Here is a 24,247-nt window from a genome sequence, read left to right as displayed (position 1 = left end):
CCTTCTTAGCACTAGGCAGTCCTACTTGCTCCATGCAATTGAGGACATGGCTTTGAGGTGTACAAAGGGAGGTTTAATTTGGATATTAGCAAAAATTTCTTCACTGAAAGGGTGCTGAGATATTGGAACAAACTGCTCAGGGAAGTGGTGGAGTCACCACGTTAAGACATGTGTTAATGTGGTACCTGGGGACATGGTTTAGAAAAGTGACCCTTGTGATTTACTGCACTAATTTCTGAAACCTTTAAATTATAGTACAGTGAAGGGTACTTCTATGGTACCACAATTATTCTCTGAATTTGTGAGATTTACCTCCAGTAAATAACCTGGCATAGATTTTTTTAATTTTTGGTTTTGGGTTTTTTGAAGGTAAGATGCAGAACCATTTGTTAGGCTCACAGCCAGTGGGAGGCTTTCTCTCCTTTTTGGAACTGATTTTCTTGACAGAAAGATCCTTGTTGTCTATGGTTATATTGTCTTCATGATGTAGGGCAGGAAGGTCTGCATGGCTAGCAGTTGATTAACTGTTTTAATTTAAACTGTCATTTATTTAAGCAATATAGCAGTAAAAGCTTACTGCTGTTGAGTGCGAATTGTTCTGCTAACTGCAATGGAAATAGTTTTCACTTAGGTTAAAATATAGCCTTCTTACCTCCTTTTTGTTACTTTTTAAAATGACTGTTTATAAAGGTTTTAAATGTAACTGAATGAAATGTTCTGGCAAAAACCAGAACTCGCCTGCATATAGTTTGAGCTGCTAAATTGTTGCCAAGGAAGAAAATGAACATTTCTTTCAAGAAATCAGTGAAATGTTCCTTTGAATGTGAAAGAAACCTGCGCGTCAGTGTTACTTTCTGGCCACTCCAGACAATGCTGTTGATACCAGTGCCTGTGGCAGATGCCTCCCTTTAGCAGAGCTGGGGGCAGGATGAGAGCTGACTTTTCTGAGCTGGAGATGAAAATTTTGCATGGTGAAAAATGTCCTCCTAATATTTAACATTAAACTAGTCCCTTTTATTTAAGCAGTCACAATCCTTTACAAGACTTAGCTAATGAAGCCTTACAACACCCTGCAGTGCACTATAGGAAAGTGCTGTATGGGATTATTAGATTGAAGCACTGCCAGCTGGCACAGAGCCCTGCAAGAGTTGTCATGCTGCTCCACCAGGCATGAGACCGACCTGGTTAGAGAGCTGCTTGGCTGCTCTTCATTACCAAAACTAGACAGACAGATCTCTCTGAAGGTGTGCACAGGATGTATCAGTTGTGGCGTGTTTGATAATGACATTCAGATTTAATTCCTTTTCTTCGTAAAAATAAACTGACTCCTCATTAAGGCAGTTACAAGAGATTATAACTGACTTGGCATTGCAGCCCTGCCCTCTCTATTATGAGATATTTGTGTCTCCCTTCAACTTCTCCTCCTTGCAACTTTTGCTTTTTTTTTAGTTTTCCAGAAGCGAAACAGAAAAGCTGAAAAAAAATTAAAATCCTTTAGTCCTTGGCCTTGTAAATGTGAAGAGTGTGCTAGACAGTATGGTTGGCACAGAGATTTCATCAACATAACACAGGACAGACCTAAAACCACAGAGCTGTGACATTGTAGATGAGTAATCAGGATCAGAAAGCACTGGGTAACAGTGGAGAAGGCAAGGACGACAACAACAAAAAGCTAATGGTTTAGCTGAAGAATGCACCTTAAAAGAGAGCAGTATAATTGCTAAAAAAACTGACTAGCCAGGTGTTTTTCATGTTAAAAGAGTTGAACACTTTAAACCTGTTATAAAAAACCTGTAAATTGGGGCATAAAAAGGCTTAAAATAGCCTATTTCTCCCAGTGCTCACACACTGGGTGCACACAGCAGAAGAGGAATGTGTCTGCTCACAGGCAGAGCACAAGGTACTGACCCCACTGTAGCCTGTGGAAAAGCTTTGGAGCAGGCTGGCCAGAGGAGCAGCCTTGAGTCCAGCAAGCTTGGTCTGGCTCCTGACAGCTGACAAGATAGAGGGAAAAGAAGAGGGAAGAAACAACCAGCCAAGCTCCATTAAAATTGTACAGCAGCCCTTGGCAGTAATAGATTTGAATAACCTCAGTTAGATGGTGTTTCTGTGCTGGAGCAGCCAGTTCAGCCTCAGCTTATTCTAGTTCTTCTTCTTAGGGACAGTGCAGGGCTTGGCTGGGGCATTGGCAGTGCTTTCAGCATTGGTGCCACTTCAGAGTGGGTGCTGGTGGTAGCAGTGACAGAGACAGCTGCTACTGTGGTGCAGCACTAGGCACTCCCAGGGTCCTGTGTGTCACAGAACCATTGATATCACACTCCTGTGCACAAAGCCAGGTTGCCACAGCTGTTTTACTGCCATTATTTGGGATACTCTGAGCTGCTTCCAGGTCCTCTCCCCTCAGGTTCTTACAGCTGATTTGAGATATGGTTTTGATCTGAGCTTCCCAGCAGCAGCGGGAAGCCCCTGCAGCTAAACCCTGAAACCGAACTATGAAATGTCTTCTCTCTCAAAACACAGTTCAGGGCCATGAGTTCTGTCTTGGACACATAGATATGGGAGCCATCTGATTGGTTTGGATCTCAGTGGGATATTCTCAGGTGTTTTGGGACAGGGCATTCCAACTTTAACAATAGTGGACAAGCTCTGTTGCATTTTTCACAAATGCCTGGGCTTGTTTTAGACATAATAATGCTGATGATTTTTTTTTTTTTTGTAGCAAGCAGTGTGCATTTGAGTCACACAGAGCGCTTTGCACTCTCTTATTCAGAGTTTCAAATAAACACACTGTTTATAGCTATCATTAGAAGGAGTAATCCTTTGGGCATAATCTAACATGCATTTTCTTTATACTCACTGTGTGCCTGGAACATCATGATCAAATTGCAAAACTGTGATAATCCCTTGCTCATTATATTTATTTGGTAAGAGCAAGACCCTCCAAAGAGCTTATTTTAATAGCTCTTCTTTCTTCATAGCTTTCAATGAACCCCATCTTTGAGAATCAAGCCAATGAATTCAAAGACTTGGGTTTTTTATTATTACAGTTTTGCGGATGACTTTCAGTGTAGTTTCTAAATATGACAGTACTGTGTAATTTTTTTCTGCAAGATCTCTTAAAAAGTTAGTTTGCTTCAATGCCAAGTACTTTCTGAGTTCTCCCTCTTTCTTACCTAAGTATGTTTTTCATCTCCTTACTAATTATTTTACATTCATTCTCTGTATCATTTCTGCTAGTCAATTCTTAAGACATTTCTGTTCTAGACCTAATATCTGTAGGAGACCTTCCCTGTCTCGTAGTGATTGTCTTTCTTGCATTCATCCCTTCTCCTGTGGGTTTGTGTACACAATAGCAAAACATGGTCTTTTGAGATTCACTAACGATCCATAGGTTTTGCAGGGCTGAAACATGATCTCTTGAGACTCAGTCATGATGTACAGATTTGCATGGATTAAGTCAAACAGATGTGAACTATGAATGCATTCAGAGCAGCATAACATGCAGCTGTCTCTGAAAAAGGTCAACTTTATTGTTTTTATAACAGTGCCATTACTTACTTTTTTGCTCTGTCTTAAAAGACAAAGTGTGTTTTGGGGTCAGGATGAAGAGTTTTTGATATGTGCATTAGAAGTGACACTCAAGGAGTGTCACCTCTAATGCCAGCTCTCAAGGAGTCATTGGGGCTGCCTCCTAACTTGAGAGGGAAACTCCCTTGGGAGCTGGCTGTTTTGGCAGCCTGTGTAGGTTTTTGCATTCTGTGTGGGCCATAGCTGCTAGCTGCACAGCTCTGCCAAAGCCCCCTATCCCTTTCTCCAAAGTGGTGACAGAACCTCCTACTTGGCAAAAATAGACTCTTTCTTCCTGCTTTATTCAAATACTCTTCTCATTGGAAGGGCTTGATTCCAGCAGAAATGCACAAGGGAAGCTGCAAGAAGCCACATCACTCTCCTTTGCCCTTTGTATGCAAAATCCAGCAGTAATTGCAGACTTGGTACTTGTAGAACTTTATAATTCATATGTATGTGCAGAGGACAAATGACATGTTTTTTCTCCATCAAATAAGGACTCAGAAATACAGCTGGCCAAAGAGGATATAGTAACATTTTCATTGCTTTCTATGTTTGTATCCCTTAATATCACATCAGTCCTTGCTGTCCTCTTTTCTGTGCGTAAAACATCTCTGAATGTGCCAAATAACAGTGGTTAGTTTACAAACCAAATTGCCAAACAAAGGCATCTTGAACATTGGGCAGAGCAAAGTTGAATTCTACTGTTTGCCTCTGCTTGATGCAACTTGGATCTATTATTTCTGTTCACTTTCAACACTATTTTGAGTTTGATTATTCCTTTAGAAGCTGCTAACTGATTTATATTAAATTACAGCAAATCTCGTATTGTATGACTTTCTTTTGACATAAGTGAAGGATGCTGGTGCTGAGGCACCTTAGTGGGGCAGATGTGCATGCATTAATTCTGAGCACAGACTAGTATCACCAGCGTTGCCCTTTGAAAGCTCTCCCTCTGTGTTTGGGTCTAAAGCAAATCCTTCCAGGCATAACTCAAAGCTGTGCTGTTTGAGGGTGGGGGACAGGAAGAGGGAGCAAGAGACAAAACTGAGGAAATAAGTATTTCATTTCTCAGCATATCACATGCCCTACTTAGAACCTCAAGAAACTGGGGCTTCAGTACTCTCCACAGTGGAAGCTGAAATACAAAGACTATGCAGAACTCTGTTGAAGTGAAGAACACTGTTCCTTTCTGAGCCAGTACCTGGAAAGAAAATGGTTCTAGTAGCTTCAGAAAATATACCCCCTTAGAATGGACATATTAAGGTAATTTTAAGGGATGAAGGAAAGAAACTGAAAGGCAAATGGGATCTGAAATGTTTATGAAAGGAGATAGATGTGAGTGGATTGTATGGGAAGAAGACTCACCTCACTACCAGAGAGATATTTAAACTAAATCATGCCCCAGGGAGCATCCAGATGAGAGAGGTATAAACTGCATAATGGCAGGACTGTACACAAGTGTCTGTTTACTATTATTTTAATTAGCAGCAAGAGAAGAAAATCTTCTCAGCCATATAGTAAAACTCAGAGGAGATCCTCTACAAATAACCTAGAACACATAACTGAAAGCATTTTGAAACTAGCTACTGTCAGTGCCTTGGACCCAATTATTTTCTTGCACATCTAAATTTGGTCACTAACTGCTCCTCAGAGCCTCAGAGAAGTGCTTCTCTTTTCCAGCCTAGGAAAGTAGAAAGACACACATCTGACCAGAGAGAGGCTGCAGGTGGAGAATGGCTTTAGAGCCATAGTGAACATACATCTTTACAGGGCCACTTGGTGATATATACGCACAATGATCTGTGGTCCAGACTCTGTGGTTGTTACTGTCATGCAAATACCAATGGCAGCAAACTGGGAACACATGGAAAGTCACCTGATTCTTAGGAAAACGAGACTTCCAAACCATAGTTTCTGGGTGTCCTTGACTCTTTGCCTGAAGTGGATCTGTCTTCTGAGTGGCTGTAGGTGAGCAAGCCTGCAGTGCTGAGCTCAGTAAGGCAGATGTATTCAGGTGTTCCACCAGACATAAAAAGAGCTATGTCCTTCCAGTTACCCGAAGGTCCTTTGAATCATGATCTGCTCACATTGATTCATGATTCCAAGAATTGTGATCACAGCTTCTCATGGATATAGAGAGAGCAGTGAACCCAGGAGGGACAGAGTACAAGTTGTTTTTGTGTTTTCTCCAAAACCTGGATCTTCAAACTTCTACAGATCTTGAAAACAGCTGTAAAGCCAGAAGTTCCCTGTCCACTGGGCAGGACAGCCAGTCCCTGCCACCCTTGCCACTCCTGCATTAAATGTACTGGTTTTTTGCCTGCTTAGGCTGGTGTAAAAGCATGTCCCTAATCTTGTTGTTCAGGTCTTGTTAGAAATTACAGCACAGGATGGGAGATTCCTCTCTGAACCTGTAACAGGGCACTGAAACTGTGACACCTTCCTGGAGGAGCTGCTGGAAGCCTGGGGGTGTGGCCTGGGTGCACCAATGACAGGGTGGGCCCTTCCCTTGCACACATCCACACTCCACCCCTGCCCTTGACACTGCAGGCTCCACCACACGGGCTTGTATGGATTCACCAGGTTGGTGGCCAACTGGAAATCCCACACATAAGTCATTAAAGACCAGGGGCCTTTGACCTGTCTAGAGTGGAAAACCTATGATCACACATCATGTTTACTGGCCAAAGGATCCAGAAATAGGTAAAAAAACATAACTGGAGCATGAAATCAGACAGTATGATAAATGTGTGCTTATTAAATTCAATGAGTTAAATTATTTTTGCCATTTTTAAGAAGAGAGAAATAACATGACTGGTATGGGCTTGCTAGGAATGTACTATTAATATAGGCTAATGGACACTTGTTTGTTTTCAAAATGTTGCACTATCCCGCTGCAAACACCTTCTAGTTGCCTATCTCCCTGAAAGATTACACCTCAAATAGCAGCTCAGCTTCCTTAGAAAGTGTTGGAAGAACCACTGGAGAAAATGCAGCTTGATCTCATACATAAAGGAGTGACCTAAGTAATAATCTTAGTGTGGAGGGGATGTTCTTGCAGAGGGACTGTGTAAAGGTCAGAAACAAGTTCTCCCTCTGAACTATGGCAGCTGAGTTAGTAACTGGGACCGGTTTCCTCTGCAACCACACTCATTCCCATAAAGTGACCACAGTAGAAAAAAGAGCAAGATTAGTAAAAGGATTCAGTAAGACATAAACCCATATACTTTACTTGGAAGTATTAAGGAGGGTACTAAACATGGAAAGATGCCAGTGTTGTCAGGCTTTCTAAGTGGTGAGTAGCAGTGCTATGTGAGTAGAGGTTGTAGGCTGCCTCTGGCAGAAACACTTCCCTGCAGAGGACAAAAATCAGAAACTCAACCCTGACAGCAACTTGGGAAAGGTCTTTTTCATCTTTATCACCCATAGTGAGCATCATAACCATGCTTCTCTGCTTGAGAGTTGTAATTGCAGAAACTGTAAATGAGAACCACGGGATTTTAGGTAAGAGGAGAGAAGCTGAGACTGAACTTTGGGAGAAGGAGAATGTAAAGTTGGGAGAGGATGAGAATATGATACTCACACATTTGTCTGATTCTTCTCTCTCTTTGTCAGTGGTTCTCCGCCTAGGTCTGTTTACCAGCAAGGTCAGAGTGCTTTACATGGAAATTCAGATGCTGATTGACTTAGTGGTTCCAAAGAAACATTTAAAACATCATTAACGTACATGTGGATTGTTTAAATAGGTTTATGTTTAAGGATTGAAATAAATTTGAAACTTGCAGAAAGAACAAGAAGAGGGAAAATATTCAGTCTCAGTAGTGGAATTGACCCTCTGAGAAAGCAGCAGTCAGAAGTTGGTTCTTATACTGAGAAACTGCAGTCATGTCTTCCTACAATTAGGGCCCCAAAGCGTGAAATTGAAAGGTTAAAAATATCTCCAAAACAACAAAGTTAACAGTTGGATAAATAAAGAGGGGGAAATTTTAGGGAAATCTGGCTCAAATGGAGATTCTGTAAGGAGAAGTCATGTGAGTGTTTCCCAGGATTAAATCCCAGGCTAGAGATAGAGCCAAGCTAGACCACTGCTGACAAAGGCATGCAATGTTATGTCTTTCCAGGAGAAGGCAAAAAATGGGCAGAGAGCTGTGGCTTGCTTCCTTGTGGTCTGGCCTGGATCCATGAAAGGTTAGTCTCATATAAACAGCTGCAGGGAAAGTTAGCTTTTGGGTCTCTTGGGGAAAATGCACCCACGGAGCCCCATGGAGGAGGTGTAAAGTCTAATGGATGAGGAAGGAATGGGGCAACTGTGCAAGATACTCACCCCAGTCCCAACTGATTGGTGAATCTTGGAAAAAAAATTAGATTCTCATAAATCTGTTTCCTCTGATCTCTCTTATATTTTATAAGCAGTGGAGTACTATCTAGAGTCTAGTTTCCATTTTAAAATGTTTTAATGATTTTTCTGTCATAAAAAACTTGCATTGTCCTCACCGAGAAAAAACAAGCATAGCTAGCTCCTCTAAAAGAAACATTCCTCCTATCCCTTGGGGAGCCTTGCTTTGTGGAGTCATGTCCTAGATACCAGTGTGTCAGCTCTAGATGCCAATGTGTCAGATCCATCTAGCATCCATGGGTAGGCCATAGTACCTCTGCAGAGGGAGATGAGAAGAAGGACATGTATTTGAATTGGCTTAGTGAGAGATTTGGTCAACAGACTGGGACGGGATGGGTGGCCTGGTAACACCCACTCTGCATTTTTGTTTTCTGGATCCAAAGTCACTGGCTCAGGCACAGCTCAGGGCCATCATCTTACAGTTTAGTGATGGAGCTTGTTTGCAAGGCTGTGGTCCTTAAAAAGCTGAGTTGAGTCTTAGAGGATCAGGAGACAGACACAGTTCCCAAAAGTAATATCTGGTCTGATATGTTTTTCAGGACATAAAGCCATCACTTGTCTGAAGGAAAGGTTATGGCAGAACTATTATCTTAAAACAGTTCAGCCCAACCATAATATATGCGATCCTGTGAAATGCAGAAAGAGCTTGGAACAAAACCTGTTTGAAAAGAAAAGCTTTCAAAGCATAGTGTGAGGAGCCAATGAGTTTTGTTAGGCCTCAGCAATGGCTGCCAGAGGCACGGGGGGAGGGACTGCGCATGTGCCATGTCCAGGAGGCAGCCAGGAGAAGATGCAGGAAAGCCTTGCCTTGTCTCTGGGGAGACTTTGCCTGGCCACCTTTTCATGTCTCACACAGGGCAGGCAGGGGGGACAGCAGGGGGACACCAAAGGCACTGGACCCCAGAGATGGAAAAAGGTCTCTGCCAAAGGACGGCGCTGGGACATCGGGCTGGGCCAATGGTCTCCTGTCGGCAGGCACACTCGGGGAGGAGCCGGGGGCATGAAAGGTAACTGCCACAGGCTCCGGGGGCTGTTCTCACCTTTTGACTCTTTTGCGGGCTTTTTGAACTTCCTTTTTGGGTCCTGCCTTTTGGCTCTCCTCACCTCACTGGCTCTTGCTCACCCTCTCGTCTGTCCTGCCTCCTTGTCCCCTCCCTGTGTCCCTGACCGACGCCCTGCCTGCTTCATCTCCGTGTCCCTGCCTGAGGCACCTGCGGTCCAGCGGCCTGAGCCAGCCCGCCGCCCATCCTTGTCATGACTGCCCAGGCCCCTGACTCTCCTGCCCAGGCTCCTGACCCTCCTTCCCACGCTCCTGGCCCTCCTGTCCATGCTCCTGGCCCTCCTGGCCCTCCTTCCCACGCTCCCAGCCCTCCTGCCCAGGCTCCTGACCCTCCTGCCCACACTCCTGGCCCTCCTGCCCACGCTCCTGGCCCTCCTGCCCACACTCCTGGCCCTCCTGCCCACGCTCCTGGCCCTCCTGGCCCTCCTTCCCAGACTCCTGGCCCTTCTGCCCACACTCCTGGCCCTCCTGGCCCTCCTTCCCAGACTCCTGGCCCTCCTGCCCAGGCTCCTGGCCCTCCTTCCCAGGCTCCTGGCCCTCCTTCCCTAGCCCCCCTCACATCATATCATGCCTTCTTTTCCCTCTGTCCCATCTCCATCTTTCCTTCTCTCTCCCATTTTGCTTCCCATTGCTCTGTCTTCTCTAGCCCTCTTTAGTGGGGTAACTCCTTTTTGTTTTGTCTTTTTGTTACCAATAAACATTACCATTGTTATCAGACACAATGTTTGCCTCCTTTGGCTTAATTTCGTTCCTGAATATATATTTTTTAAAAGATCTCCTTGCAGTTCTCCACACTGAATGTGACACATAGCCACAAGTTTTGTAGAATTGAACAGTACTGCTTTGGAATGTATAGATAATCATGCTGGCTAATGTTACTTGACATTATTATTGCTTGGTTCTCTCTCCAGGGAGGACAGTGGGAAGGTGTCTGCTGTTTGGCAGACCAGGTCTCCTTTGGGAGGTCCTCAGAGAACAGTTACTTCTCCATTTTCTTCTCTAAAGCTTTTCGGGAAAAGCGGGGTCAAGCTCTTTGGGGACTTCAGCACAGCTTTCAAGCAATGGAGAAATTTGATGTAAAGATTCAAATGGAGTTGAGGGCTTAAACCACAATCTTCACAGAGCTGGAGCAAATGAACTGTTCTACTAGTATTCACAGCACAGGGCTCTCTGTTATGTTAGACACACAGTAAGAATAATACAGGACCTGAGCTTGCTGAAAGCCAAATAGAAGTGAACATGCAAGGTAAGCAGGGTTGGGTGGGAGCATGTTGCCTAAATGGAGCTTTTGACACATTACCCACATTACCTTTGTAAGGTGGGCTGGGAAGATCCTTCCACCTAGTTTGTAGGCAGCTGGAGTTTGTTACCTTGCTGAAACATGCTGACCTCTGTTAAATGGTCATTGCAGAGTTCTGTAGTGACACTTCATGAACATGCTTCTGGGCTTTGTTTAGAGGAAAAAGAAACAGTTCTTGGAGGGTCTGTAAAAAGCAACGTGTAGAGAGCGTGTGTATATACTTATGTATGTATATATGCATAGTTTCTCGATTTAGCATATGGAATTAAGATGGAAAAAAAAATTTTGAACCTACCAACCATGAAAAGACATACTAATGCTGAGCCAAAACATGAGAATCTGACCTAGGTTGGTTTATACATATGAGCAAAAATATTTACTCAGCTAGTAAGTATTTGATTAAACTTTGTTTATTGCTTCAAGATGAGAGACAGTTAAAATACAGGAACTCATGGATTATATTTTTGCTTTTTGGCTAGTGTTCACTTTGTCCACAGAGAAAAATATGCTGTAGTTATGAAAAGAAACTTTTCTTTCTCATCTCAAAATCTTTATTTCCAACTCCAGAGCTGAACTCAAGTACCTTTTTTTTTTTTTTTTTAAGTAGAGAGACAGAAGTAATGTGAGGCTGTGCATCATGTGGTTCACATGGAGATACAGGCCAAAGCATGCGCAAGGTTTCTGCTTTCTAGGTTGAAGAGACACAGGGGCTATTTTATTTGTAATCTAAAACCAAGCAATGTCAAATACTGTGCCTTTTTAGGCATTTTCTGATTCTAAGGCATTACTTTATAAGATGCCTTACACTTCAAACTTGCTTGTTTTGAAGAGAGAACACCACGCCCTTTTTTAGCTGTGCATTGCTGCTAACAAGACCCATCTGCCACAGCCACATACCTTCCTAGCCTGGATCAACAAAGTGGCTCTGCTGCTCTGTACAGGGTTGTAACATGTGGCAGTTTAAAAGCTGCCATGAAATTTCCCATTTTTTTCCCCTGCAATGTAGTCCAGATTAGGAATTGTTTTGTTCTGAATAACCTGATGGGGGCATGTTGCAATACAGAGAGGGATGTCTGTTGCTGGCTTCTGAATTACAGAGACTGAGAAGAGGATGGTCATGAGGAGACAGGATCAACCTGAGAGCTATAGCACATGTTGTGGGGTGGGATTAGGAAAAGTGGTAAATGCTTTGTGACCTTTAAGGACTGTAACAAAATAGAACAAGATGTTTGGATGTAACCCAAAAAAGAAATCTGAGCTATTCAAACAATTGTAAAGAGTTTTTAAAATTTTATTGTTGTCAGGCTTTTTTGGTTTATTTTTACTTTAAAAATAATTTTGCTCAATAGATATAGAGTGAACTGAGGCTTTGCATGCCTTAATAATTTTTTACGTGAGAATCATTTTTGAATCTGAATTGACAAGGAAAGAGCACTCTGATATTGTCCATTATACCTTGTTCAAAACCAGGTTTTGATGGTGTAAATTGTTTGACAGTTGGAGCAGGAAGAGACTCCATCTGAGGCACTGCTAGAGGCCTAATCTAGTGTAATACTGCAATTTAGAAATGACAGTAGATCTTTTCTGCTTTTGCAGTGCAGCATTTTTAAAACAGCATCTAGTAGACCATGCTTTAGACAAAAATGTGAACTCGGCTATAAATAACAAAAGGGCATCATTACAAACAGCTGCGTGGCTTTTCAGAGGTAATCTCCGAAGCCATATATCACTCCTTGATAAACCCCAAATCAAACAGTGATCATAAAGGTGGTCCCAGTCAGCATTTTGCAGCTTAGACAACACTGATATTTCTGTGTACGTACCTGTCCTCCCAGGTGGACAGCAGCTCCTCCTAAACTCCTCCTTAGCTTTCCTCCTAAGAGCCAGGTTGGGTAGAAAGTCATACTATTCACAGTGCTGTTATTTAGCAAACATCGGTCCTTTTGTTTTCTGGTAAAGTCCTACCTGTTCCAAATAAACTCTTCAGCAAAACTGGATCTGTAGGTTTGGTTTCTAAGTGGTTTAGCTCCCCAGATGGCATTGGAGCCCAGCCCTATACACTGCTGAGGTGACCGAGGTGGAAGCCAGGACGGACTGCCCCAGCCTCATGTTCCACTGCTCTGTGTGAAGGACAGTATCTCTTTCTTGCGCCCATGAACGGTCACATTTTATTAATGTCTCCTTTTCTTGCTGGACAGTATACAATGAAGTCATTAATTAGATAGTGAAAAAACCCAAACCACATAGACTATAGTTTCAATTTTGAGGATATGCTTCAAAGCCTGTAGACTTTCAGGATTATACCTAATACCATATTCATTTCCTGAAAAACCCACTTTTTTGGCAAAGGCAGACATTTTTGAGTAGCTCTGCTTTGTAAGAGAGGGAAATGAAGCACAGAGAAATGCTATGAATTATACAAAACTGTAAAGTTGTTTAATGGGAAGCCTTGGATTCTGTTTTGACTTTTTTGATTCTCAGTCTGATTTCATGTTTGCTGCAAAAGCAACAAAAGATATACCATTGTACATTTTAAGACAAAAATGCATTTCTTTGGGCTGAGTATTCTACTGTTCAATTAATTATTTTTAATAATAATAACAACAACAAGAAAAACAATTTAAAAACTTTTTACTACCCTTGAATTTACTGATTTATAAGTTCTTATCGATTCCAAAAGCAATTCAGCCAGACTTCTGATGGACTCAGTCATGGTTATGAGGAGCAAGGGAACAGTCAGCTGCAAGTCAGAGCTGAGCAGTGATGAGCAGTTTAGAGAGGTGGGACATTCAGCTGATGCCAAGGCTGCCAAGAGGAAGGAAAGTATATATTTCTCTAATATTTTCTGGTCCTTTGATTGACCCCAGACTCTGCATATCTGGGGAGCAGTGGCTGTTTTTGCTGTGACCAGTTTGGGATAGCCCTGGTTTAGGCAGCACAGAAGCTTTCCTGTCCTTTAATGTGTCTCTGTAAGAATGCTGGGTGGGGAGAGTGGGTCACAAAAAGGGCTTTTGCGGGGTACTGCTCTCCCACTCTTGGGCACTCAAAATACACTTTCAGTACAGACTGAAGTTTTACTGAATCCACCAAATTCAGTGTGTGCTGGATGAATGGTAAAAAAACCTGTTTGTAACCTGTCTGGGAAGAAGGCTTGGTGAGTTTGTTTGCTGTGAAGTTGGCAGAGAGGAGCAGGGTTGATGGATGAGAAGCATCCAGACAAGACAGTGGAAATTTGCAAACCAGGTGGAACCTGAGTTCAAACCCAGTGCTATGCTCTACTTGCTGGGAGACCTCTGTCAAGTCATTTGACCTCCCTTGTGCTCTAATAAACCAAACTCTAAGTTTGTTGGAAAGCTGAAAACCAGATGCTGCATCTGGGAAGCACTGGCTCAGGCAAAATTTCTTGACACCATTTACAAGACTTGTGTGTACTCTGAGCAGTGCTGATCTGACTATCAGTTGCAGCAGATGAAGTTAAAGTGATCTTTGGAAATGAGTTTCAGTCAGATTTCTGCTTTATTATTTCCTTATTAAATATTATTCTGATTAGCTTTGAAGGAAAGGAGGATGGGCTGAGTTTTTATCTTGATATAGACCAAAACTCCAAGGAGAAAACAAATTGCTCATCTTCCAGAGGAGCAACATGGTTTTAAGTGAGCTTGGAATAGTCAGATGCAGATGTCTGCATGAGAGATTCCTGCAGAGACTTTTGACCCTTGATGGCAGTTGCTGGGCTGTATTTATCTCCAAGAGAACCCCACATCAGTTCAGATTTTGCATTTGTAATAATTTGACCTATCATCTTTTTGCCTTTTTGTCTGGTTTTGGTACTTGATGAGAAGTCAGCTGCCAGTTTCTGGCACTTCACTTCCTCGTCTCCTTACACTGTACATGTCCTCTCAGCTTTTATCCCTCTGGGGTCAAACCACCTTTGGGATGCTGATGGGCTAAAATTGGTGCTGCAATAAATTGCTAGAACTTCCCGTTAGTTGTGTGCTGTGCACAGAAGACATGATGGGGAATAGGCACAAATGCAGTCCTGTGAGGGATGATATCTAAATCCATGCTTGCACTATGAGATGAAGTGTGCAAGCTGTGCTGTAGAAGAGGATGATACAGCAGTAGAAGCTGTGCTGTAGAAGACTCCTGATACAGGACTATTTCTGCCCTGGTATATCTGTGACTGTGTCCTTTTAGTCATGATATTTTTGGCAAATGTTGAGGAGCTTTAGACTGTTCCAGGTGTATAAATCGTATGAGTGCAGGGTTTTCATGTTGATACTATACAGTGCATGTGCATGTGCATGTGCATGTGCATGTTTTTTGTTTCACTTTGTGAGTCTTGGGATGAATAAAGTGAAAATATGGTATTAATCTGAATACCAAAATAACTTCTCACTCATGCTCATTCTGCAAACATCAAAGCTATGAAATGAACTGGTCCATTCTGTTATTAGCTTATTGTCATACATAGGGGTCATATTTGTGTAAGACAGGTATTTTCTCCCTTCTAGTTTTTAAAAGAACAAGACAAATTTCACTTTGTTCTTAAATTTACTCACTTTTTGGTCAATATGTTGGAAAAAAGAATTCGTGAACTTTTGTAAAGTTTGACAGAGAAGTATATGGTGAGGAACTGAGTAACACTGTAAATTTAGTTAAGTAAGAGATACATACAGTACATGGAGGAGTGGATCAGTCACTCTGTGTACAGAGTTCTTACAGTTCATAGCTTTATGGCAATTAAATACAAACCAAGTAAAGAAATAAATGTTTTGAGCAGAAAAAATTTAATGGAAGATTATGAGCTAAGCAAACAACACTGTAAAGCAGAACCTAAAATGAAGCTACTGAAAGTCCTATATAAAATGGCCTTATGTGTATGATCCTAATCCATAAAAATTGGAGCATGTGACTACATTTTTACAAAGCAGAACAATTGCTACGCCTAATGAAGTTGAGATGGGCTTATCTGAAAAGAAAAATATAATACCGGTAGAAAAAGAGTCTGCAGTTAAAAAATGAAAGGCAGGTTAGTTTTATGAAATCCCAGAGGCTATTTAATTGTCATAATTATTAAAGTACTTATTAAAAGAAATTAGAAGGTGTCTTTGAAATTGCATACCCTTTTTATTTACATCAAACTCAATAATGTGCAGGCCACTTCTTTTTCATGCTGGGGAATGAGAATGTTTTCTCAAGTGGCAGCCATTCACTCTTAACTAAATCTTGCCAGCTGAAGCTCAGCTGCTCAAGAACTACAGAGAGCAGTGATTCCCTGAAAAATATAGGCTGTATTTTAAAGAAAGGTCTTTTCTTTGGGAATGACAGGTAATTAATTCTTGTTTATCCATACATCTTTTCTGATTTTAGGCCTTCATTCAGAAACTTACTTGTGCATATACTGAAATCCCATGCTTGCCTAGGAAAATATTTCAATGTGTATGTCAAATTTTCTTAGGAAATATAGGCATGGCATTTAGTTCATTGGAAAAACCACTGATTTCTCCAGCAGAGAGTAGGTACAATAGCCAATGCAAGGAGAAATGCTGAAGTATGACTTCCTTTCATGTGACTTAAATATGTGCTTAAATTTAAACACGTGCTGAACTAACCTTTCTACATAGGGATGCTTTCCTGTCTCTGAATGCTGATTACAAACATATTTTTGGCAGATGTTTATGTTTCTGATGCAATTGAGTGCCTTTCCTTTGACGAAGTAACATCTTCAAAGTGCAGCAAAATGGCAAAAGGGTATTTTTAAACACCAACTCTTCCCGCAGTGGAGTAGCCTATGCCTTTGAAAGGCACATATTTGATGGGAAGAACATGTACCACTTGCATGGTTACAAAAGTATAATTCACCTCAAAGGCTATGGGTAAGATTGTCTTCTTAGGTAACAGTGTATTTAATGGTGCAAACATGAAATGATCAAACCAATTTTTTTACAGGGTAACTTCATTTAATGGATGTGAGTTTAGGCCAACTAAAGCCTGTCCTGAATTAATGAATTGTTAGAAGTATTCACATGAAAGTTTTGCAACTGTAGATCCAAATAGTGAAGGTGTTTAGGAGCTACTGACTACCAGAAACAGAAACACTGCTTTTATTCAGATGATTTAAGAAAACCCTTCACAATTAGGGCTAAAAACAGAGGAAAAATGTAACTGCACCGCTAAAGACAACAGGCCACCTCCAATAAACCATTCATATCAATTATGTTACAGCCAGTTTCTGTACAGGTTTCATAATACTGCCACTGTCCTGCAAAGCTGAAGTCATTTATTTATGGATTATTGAGATGATGGTACTGCAGTATATGATATAGTTTTGGACTAACCCTTCATACATCAGATTTCAAAGCACTAAATCTGTAATTATAGTTATCCCAGGGGACTGAGACCTTATCTAATCCCTTTTTCAAGTTTACTTTAAGATGGTATTAGGAACACAAAGGCGAGGAATCTCTGCATCTCAGAGTTGTTCTGCTGAGCCATAAAACTCGTTTTCCTTTCCAGGAAGATCTCTGATTTTGGTTGAAGTGCCTAGCAGGTGTTACTTTTAAAATAACTTGGGCTTTAATGAGCAGACTCTTGTTTTCCTCTCCTTCCTACCTCAGGTGGAAGAAATCTCAGTGAGAGCTTAGGAATTGAAGAGTTCTCTTTCCTCCCAGGCAGGGTCTGTCATCTGAGCATGGATGGATGGCCGTGGCTGACCTCTTTACTTGAAGCTCCCTTTGTGGCCTGTGTGCTTTGTGCTTTGTGTGGGCAGACACAGCACATCTTGCTTGTAAAAAGCCATCTCAGCTGCCTGGTGCCCAAAAGTGAGTTGACACAATGGTAAAATATACTGCAAACAAATACTGTGAGGCCAAAACCCAAAGATTTATTGGCCTGGCAAGGAGTTACTGAATTAGCAGGAAACATCCTCATGTTAACAATAACCCATTTAACAATTAATGCAAATATTCCACCTAAATGGGGAAAATTATATAATGGATAAATGACACAGGCATAGCCAAGTCATTGAGGTACCTCTGAGGAAAGCTGATGCATGATTTTGTCTCTCTTCCTGATTTCAGCTTTGTCACATCAATAACCTCGCCTTAATATTCTCTTCCTTTGCCCTTCTTTCCTTTACCCCAAAGCCAGACATATTGACCTTGTGATCAGTAGTACTGAGTACCTTCTGGTGTAGTGAAGGGCTTCACTCATCTCCATCAGCTTTCCTTGGTGTTAGTCTGGGTCACTTCTGTTGTTTAGAATCCCTTCAGCAGAGGGGGAAAACAGTTCCACTTCTGTGTCTACCAGCTCCCCTTTTTCTGTCAGGACACAGAACCCTGTTGGGTGAGTTTCGATGGTTAGCTGGCTCTGCTTTGGAAGTAGTTCCCAGAGTGCACAAGAAAGGGTACAACTATAGCAGGTGGGACAGAAGCTTGAGGGAAGGCCACTGCCTGCAATACCAGAGGTAAGATATGTTTCTGGAAATGGGTTACAGTTATCGTAGAATCGTGGACTCATAGGATGTTAAGGGGTAGGAATGGATCTTGAGATCATCTAGTCCCAACTCCCCCTGCCATGACCAGGAACACCTCCCACCAGACCAAGCTGCTCAAGACATTTCCTGGCCCTTAACACTGACAGGGTTGGGGCACTCACAACCTCCCTGGGAAATTTTTTCTAGCATCTCACCACACTCTCAATAAATTTCAATTTCTACCCATTACGCCTTGTCCTATCACTGCAGTTCCTGATGAACAGTCCTCTCTGGCTCCCCTTGTAGGCCACTGTCAGATACTGGATGGCTGCTATGAGGTCTTCATGCAACTTTGTCTTCTCCAGGCTGACCAGCCAAAATTTTCTAAGACTGTCTTCATAGGGGAGGTCTTTCATTCCTCTTATCAGCTTCATGGCCTCCTCTGGTCTCACTCTGACAGTTCCTTGTCCTTCCTTTGTTGAGGACTCCAGGCCTGGGTGCAGCACTCCAGCTGGGATCTCATCAGAGCAGTGTAGGGGGGTAGAATCCCCTTCTTCACCCTGCTGTCTGTCTTGCTTTGGATGCAGCCCAGGACACAACCGTCTTTCTGGGCTGTGAGCACACACTGCTGGCTAATGTTGAATGAACCATCACCCCAAATCTTTCACTGCAGGCCTGCTCTCAATCACTTCTCTGCCCAAGCTGTTGGTGTGTCTGGGATTGCTGTGACCCAGCTGTAGGACCTTGTACTTTGCTTTGTTGACCCCCATGAGGTTTGCACTGGCCCAGCTCTCAAGCCTGTCCAGGTCCCTCTGGATGCCATCCCTTCCTCCAGCTGTGTCGACTGCCCCACACAGGCTGGTGCTGTCCGTGACCTCGCTGAGGGTGCCCTTGATCCCCCTGTCCATGTCCCTGACAAAGATGTTGAGCAGTATCGGCCCCAGCACTGACCCCTGAGGGACACCACTCCTCACTGGTCTCCACATGGACCATGAACCCTTGACCACAACTCCTTGTGACTGGACATCCTTTAGCCAGTTCTTTATCCACCCAGTGGTCCATCCCTGAAATCCATGTCTGTCCAATTTAGAGACAAGGATGTTGTGTGGGACAGTGCTCAACACTTTGTGCAAGTCCAGGAGCAGATGTCAGTAGCTCTCCCCCCATCCCCCTATGCTATCATCCCACATAGAAGGTCAGGCACCAGATTTGCTGTAAGTTGGCTGTTACCAACCCTGTTGGCTATTACCAATCACCCTTTTGTTTCCATGTGCCTAGCAGAGCTTCCAAGAGAATCTGCTCCAGCATCTTGTCTGGCACAAAGGTGAGACTGACCGGTCTCTGTAGTTACCTGGGTCTTCCACTTGCCCCTTTTTAAAAACTGGTGCTAGAATTCCCTTTTTCCAGCCATCATGGACTTCCCCTGACTGCCATGATTTAGAGAAACTTCGGCAGTCCCAGAGTAGGGAAAAGTTTTTCTGTTCATTCAGACCTCCAGAGAATATGGATGGTCCTCCCCAAGCAGAGATGTATGAATTACCTGCTAATGACCACAGAGCATCCTGGCTGTACACACACATGGTGTCCTCTGCATTGGCTGGTGTGGAGAGAGTGGCCCTTCTCACCCTGTGGTTGGCCAGAAGCTCTTAGACTTCATGTATCTCCCCTCATTGCTTCAGCAGCAGCTTAGCAACATCACAAATGGTGTTCACTGAGTTAGTTATGTTTCAGCTCTCAGTGGGCTACTTTTGGTTTTACATGGAATGAGATGTAACACAGTTAAATCTAAAGTACTCCTGTTTCTGAGGGAGTGGCTCTATTACTGTCAACAAATGCTGATCCTGTTATCACACAGGAGATAGCAGCTCCAGGATTCAGCACCACTGCTTGACAGAAGCTCTCTCTTTTCAGAGGTCACCAGAAACACCTGTAATTGTGGTCACCTTCAGATTCTGCTGTGACAGAAGCTCTGGACTTCCATGTCACAGGTTCTGTGATTGTGCATACAGTGGTCAACAAGTCAATAGGTAAGTTATGGTCTTCTGGTTAAACCCTGGACTGGAAGGCTGTGGTTTGGTGTCTCCACCACATACAAGCCCTGTGACCTCAGGAGAGTCAGTCAGGAGAGTCACCTCTGTTTCCATTTTTCAACTGAGAGTATTACTTTTATTTTGCCTCACTGGGTTGCTGGGCATATTCATTAAGCAGATGGCATTGTGGCAATGCAAACATTGTTGGAGGATCCTTATGAATATGAATCTCATCACAGCTGTTTTTTCTTCGTCTCTTCTCTGTGGTGGGCTGACTCCAAAATAAAGTGTACTTGTTGTCCTTTTTAAGCAGTTCACCCTGTCTGCTTTTTGTGTGGCACTGAATTAAAAGGCTGAGCAAGATGTAAATCTCAGCAGGATTTGTTTTCCAAAAAGGTACATTCAAACCAAACAAAGACGCGCTGTAATTTTAAGAAGAGTATGTTTATATTCCAGCTTAGGTGATAGCAAGGGAATGGCTTTGATTAAACCAAACAACATCAAAAAACCCTAAAAAAACCCAAAATCTCTTAAATTGAATGAGTCATTGCAGACGAGGTCTCTTGGTACTTCTGACAGGACTGCAATGACCAGAGGTTTGGGGCAGATCTGCCAAGGCTTTCTCCTACAATGAGTTTCTGTAGAAAAATGGCAGGACTTTCAAACTGAAAATTTGATTTTAGAAAGGTTTGTCTTTAGATAGAGGAAACTCAAAGAGACTGGGTCATAAAGAACAGGAGAGGGGAAAAAATGTCAAGATGGAAAGGTTTGTATGCAGTTCCATTCCCTGCCTGTGCTAGTCATCTCTGCTACCAAGGGTCCAGTGGTTTTGCTGATAGGAATTTGGGTATCTCCCTCCACCACCTGGGATCCAGCTGGTGTTCCTCATCACTTGCTGATACCCAGCACTTACATATTTCTTCTCCCATCCCTGCTCTGCAGGGCCCCATGAGCTGGAGGAGACATCACTTCATTCTCCCTTACAGATCCCACATATCCATCGTGGAGAGCAGGAGCTCATGAGCTCCTGGGAGTGAGCAAAATAATCTTATCCTCTCTGCAGTGCTCTGACTGCTATACCTAAATGTTTTCCATGTTCTTTAGCTCTGTTTATGTGCAGTCCTTTCCCAAAGGCTCTGGACTGTCCTCCAGGGCTTCCTTGAACAAAGAAGTTTTCTTTGTTTGTTGGCCCTCTCGGGTTTTGTTTTTTAAATTCCTGCATGCTGTGATTTCAATAGTGATAGAGCATAAATAAGTCTTGCCAGATCTTCAGCTAACCTAAGCAGACAGAGCTCTAGTGACATTGGTGGGCATGGATAAATCACCACATCTGAGCACAAGTACCAGAGGCTCCATCCTGCTGACACAGAAGACAATGGCAAACCTCCCACTGACTTCATACGAAGCAGGATCTGACATTTAGGGAAATATCTGGAGATGTTTGCTTATGGGAACTCCAGAGAACTTACAATAGCATACATTTCATTCTTTCCTATGTGTGTCCAAATGTGAGGTCACTTGTTCAATTATACCCCTATTCTTATTCTGTTGGGTAATGAGGGGAAAACAAAAGAGCATTTGCATTTGCTTATAGCACTGTATTTTTCCCCAGAGCTAACACAATGGCACTAGGCAGTTTTGCTCTCATGAAATGTACCCAGCCAACAAGAAAAAAACCAAAACCCCATAACTGAATAGTTGTAAATGTTATTGAAAGGATTCATAATGGGTTCTGAGGGGCTTTATGGAATGGCTTTAAGAAAGCTTAATTCTTTAAAATTATTTTTGAGGTGAACATGCATTTAATTATATTTCAATAGAGTTTAAAGGTCTCCTGTTATTAGCATTGTTCAATGAAAAGCTCCTATGCTTTTTTAAATGTACCCCTTAATTCAAATCTTTTCCTGTAATTTCATATTGAGAGATAAATTGTTTTTATATGCTGATTACTATTTCTGTGAATCTCAGGCAGGTAAAAGAACAAGTTATTGGAATAATTTTATTTTGATGACCTATTGGCTAAAAAGCCTTAAATGACAGTGTTGCAAAGTGGTGCAATTAGGCTGAGTAAAGACTACAGGTTGTCCTTCCAGGTTCTCTGAAAATGGCACAACAAGTTTGATTGAAACAGGATGTCGTAACAAATTTGTGTGGTGTGGTAGCTGGAGCCTGCTGGAAGGATATAGTGAAGAGGGATGCAGCAAAGGGGGCCATTGTGAGCTGTGAAGGAATAGGACATTGGGTTTCCTTATGTCTCTATTTACCAAAATGACCAAATGCAGGCTGGGTTTAGGTCTCACTGTCCTCTGCTTCCAGTGCTGCAGTGTCTTGGTTCCATGCCGCAATCTATCCTGACTTGGAATATTTGCTGTGTTGCATGGCATGACATTTAAAAATTGGCCCTTGGCTTATTAAATTCAAAAGAGCACTATAGTATGGGGACAAAAAATAATGGGGAAGCACCTCTAAAAACCCAATGAATTTGTTACTTCCTGCCTAAGAGCAGGCTTGCTTACCTGTAAGCTAAACACCTCTGTTCTTCTCGTCTTACGCACTTACCAAAGCTGCCATCATATCTAGTGGAAACAAAAGTTGTATACCTATCTCACTGTATGAATATAAAAGGTTGACTTCTAATTCATTCTAAGGTTGACATCTAATTCTCCCTCCAGGCCAGAACACAGCTGCGTTGTCTCAGTTATGCCATAAGAAGGTTGCTGAAGCAAGCCCCTAGGCTATATATATGAATGCTCAGCATACTTGTCTGGCTTTTGTAAGGAGGATTAGCATGTCCAGTTGAGAAACGTTACCCATTGTTCAGTGTCTGGCAGCAGTCACAGAGTCAATCCAGCATTTGCTTGACTCCCTTTCTGATTCTCATCTATAAAGAAAATTGGTTGTTGTACAATCCTACTGCAGGAGGTTCCCTTCTGCAAAAAGCGATAGTTGTCCAAAGATGGTATCCTGACCTCAAGTATGTTGCAGCTTTGGCTCAGCTGCTCTGCCCACTTTAGCAGAGACTTTGACCTCAGAGATTTTCCAATGCAACTTCCAAAGAAATTTGAGAATGGAATATTTTGCAAATTTGGTGACAATATGAGGGGTTTTTGTAAGAACAGCAACAAACACTTTTTCTTTTAATTAATGGCTACTGTGCTTGTTGTATCTTTGCTGCTAATTTAACTGCTCCTTTAGAGTACTTTGTACTTGGAGAATGTATCTGTAATTTATAATTGCCCCACCCAGAGGCAATCACAGTGTATATCAGATAATGTGCAACACAGGGAGGACACAGTGAACGATGAAGAGTTACAGATATGCAGCTAACCTTTGTGACTGTTGCATCAGTCATAAGGCTTTGGTCAGTTTATACAGTTTGTCATATTAGCCAAGAAATGGAAATGGAGTTGACAAGGCAAGTTAAAAGAAGCACACCCTGACATGTGGAACAAAAGCACTTTTTAATGTAACTTTAATCTTTGAGCTATCATTCATTTGTGGCTAGTTTGCTGCAAGTTTTAAGATACCTAGGTCTCACATCCATCTAATTTTATCCAGCTTCAGTTGCATCTTAAGGCCAGAATTGGATATTGGAAAATAATTCATCAATAGGGCAGCACTTTTCTGGGGCAAACATCTTTGTTCTAGTTCCTGCAGATACAAAACAGTACAACATAAGAACAGGGATCTCTATTTCCCTTCCTTCCTTCCTTCCTTCCTTCCTTCCTTCCTTCCTTCCTTCCTTCCTTCCTTCCTTCCTTCCTTCCTTCCTTCCTTCCTTCCTTCCTTCCTTCCTTCCTTCCTTCCTTCCTTCCTTCCTTCCTTCCTTTTTCTTTCTTTCTTTCTTTCTTTCTTTCTTTCTTTCTTTCTTTCTTTCTTTCTTTCTTTCTTTCTTTCTTTCTTTCTTTCTTTCTTTCTTTCTTTCTTTCTTTCTTTCTTTCTTTCTTTCTTTCTTTCTTTCTTTCTTTCTTTCTTTCTTTCTTTCTTTCTTTCTTTCTTTCTTTTCTCCCATAGTAGGTCAGAGACTAATGTACAAATTCTCACGCTGACTGTGTACTTCACTAATAAAAATTTTTTGTGGATCCTCTGATTTCTATAATTTCTTTTGGCCACAAGCATTTATGAATCTTGAGTGCTTCCTTCCCCTTAAAGGCAGGACAGCACACCATATAATTCACAAATCATGCTGACTTTGGTAATAATATTTGACTGGAGTGCCAGATTAGGAAATTTATTTGTTTATGTCCTTATTCCCAGTGCAAAAGCCAGTTGACAGCCATATGTAATGAGAGTCCCACTTACCCTTAAAAGTTCTTATTTACCTATTTCTGTTTCAAATCCTCTTAGCATTTGCAAAGTTCTTTTGATTCACTATTAAATACAATGGCCTCTTATTTGTCTGCACCTTGATTAT

At 42.2% G+C, this 24,247-nt stretch overlaps 1 protein-coding gene across 1 annotated transcript in view; it reads right to left on the bottom strand.

Moving 5' to 3' along the window:
- Positions 1–18,237, bottom strand: part of CD180 (CD180 molecule) — an 82,734-nt gene extending 64,497 nt beyond the window's left edge. The window contains 1 exon segment of the mRNA XM_071425913.1: positions 18,054–18,237. Coding sequence (XP_071282014.1) covers positions 18,054–18,237 — 184 coding nt within the window.
- Positions 18,238–24,247: the final 6,010 nt, after the last annotated feature.

This window comes from Agelaius tricolor, unplaced genomic scaffold (genome assembly GCF_023055355.1).
Source record: "Agelaius tricolor isolate 1412-34295 unplaced genomic scaffold, bAgeTri1.0.p SCAF_4, whole genome shotgun sequence".
Taxonomy (NCBI): domain Eukaryota; kingdom Metazoa; phylum Chordata; class Aves; order Passeriformes; family Icteridae; genus Agelaius; species Agelaius tricolor.
This window is presented reverse-complemented; position numbering and strand designations above follow the sequence as displayed.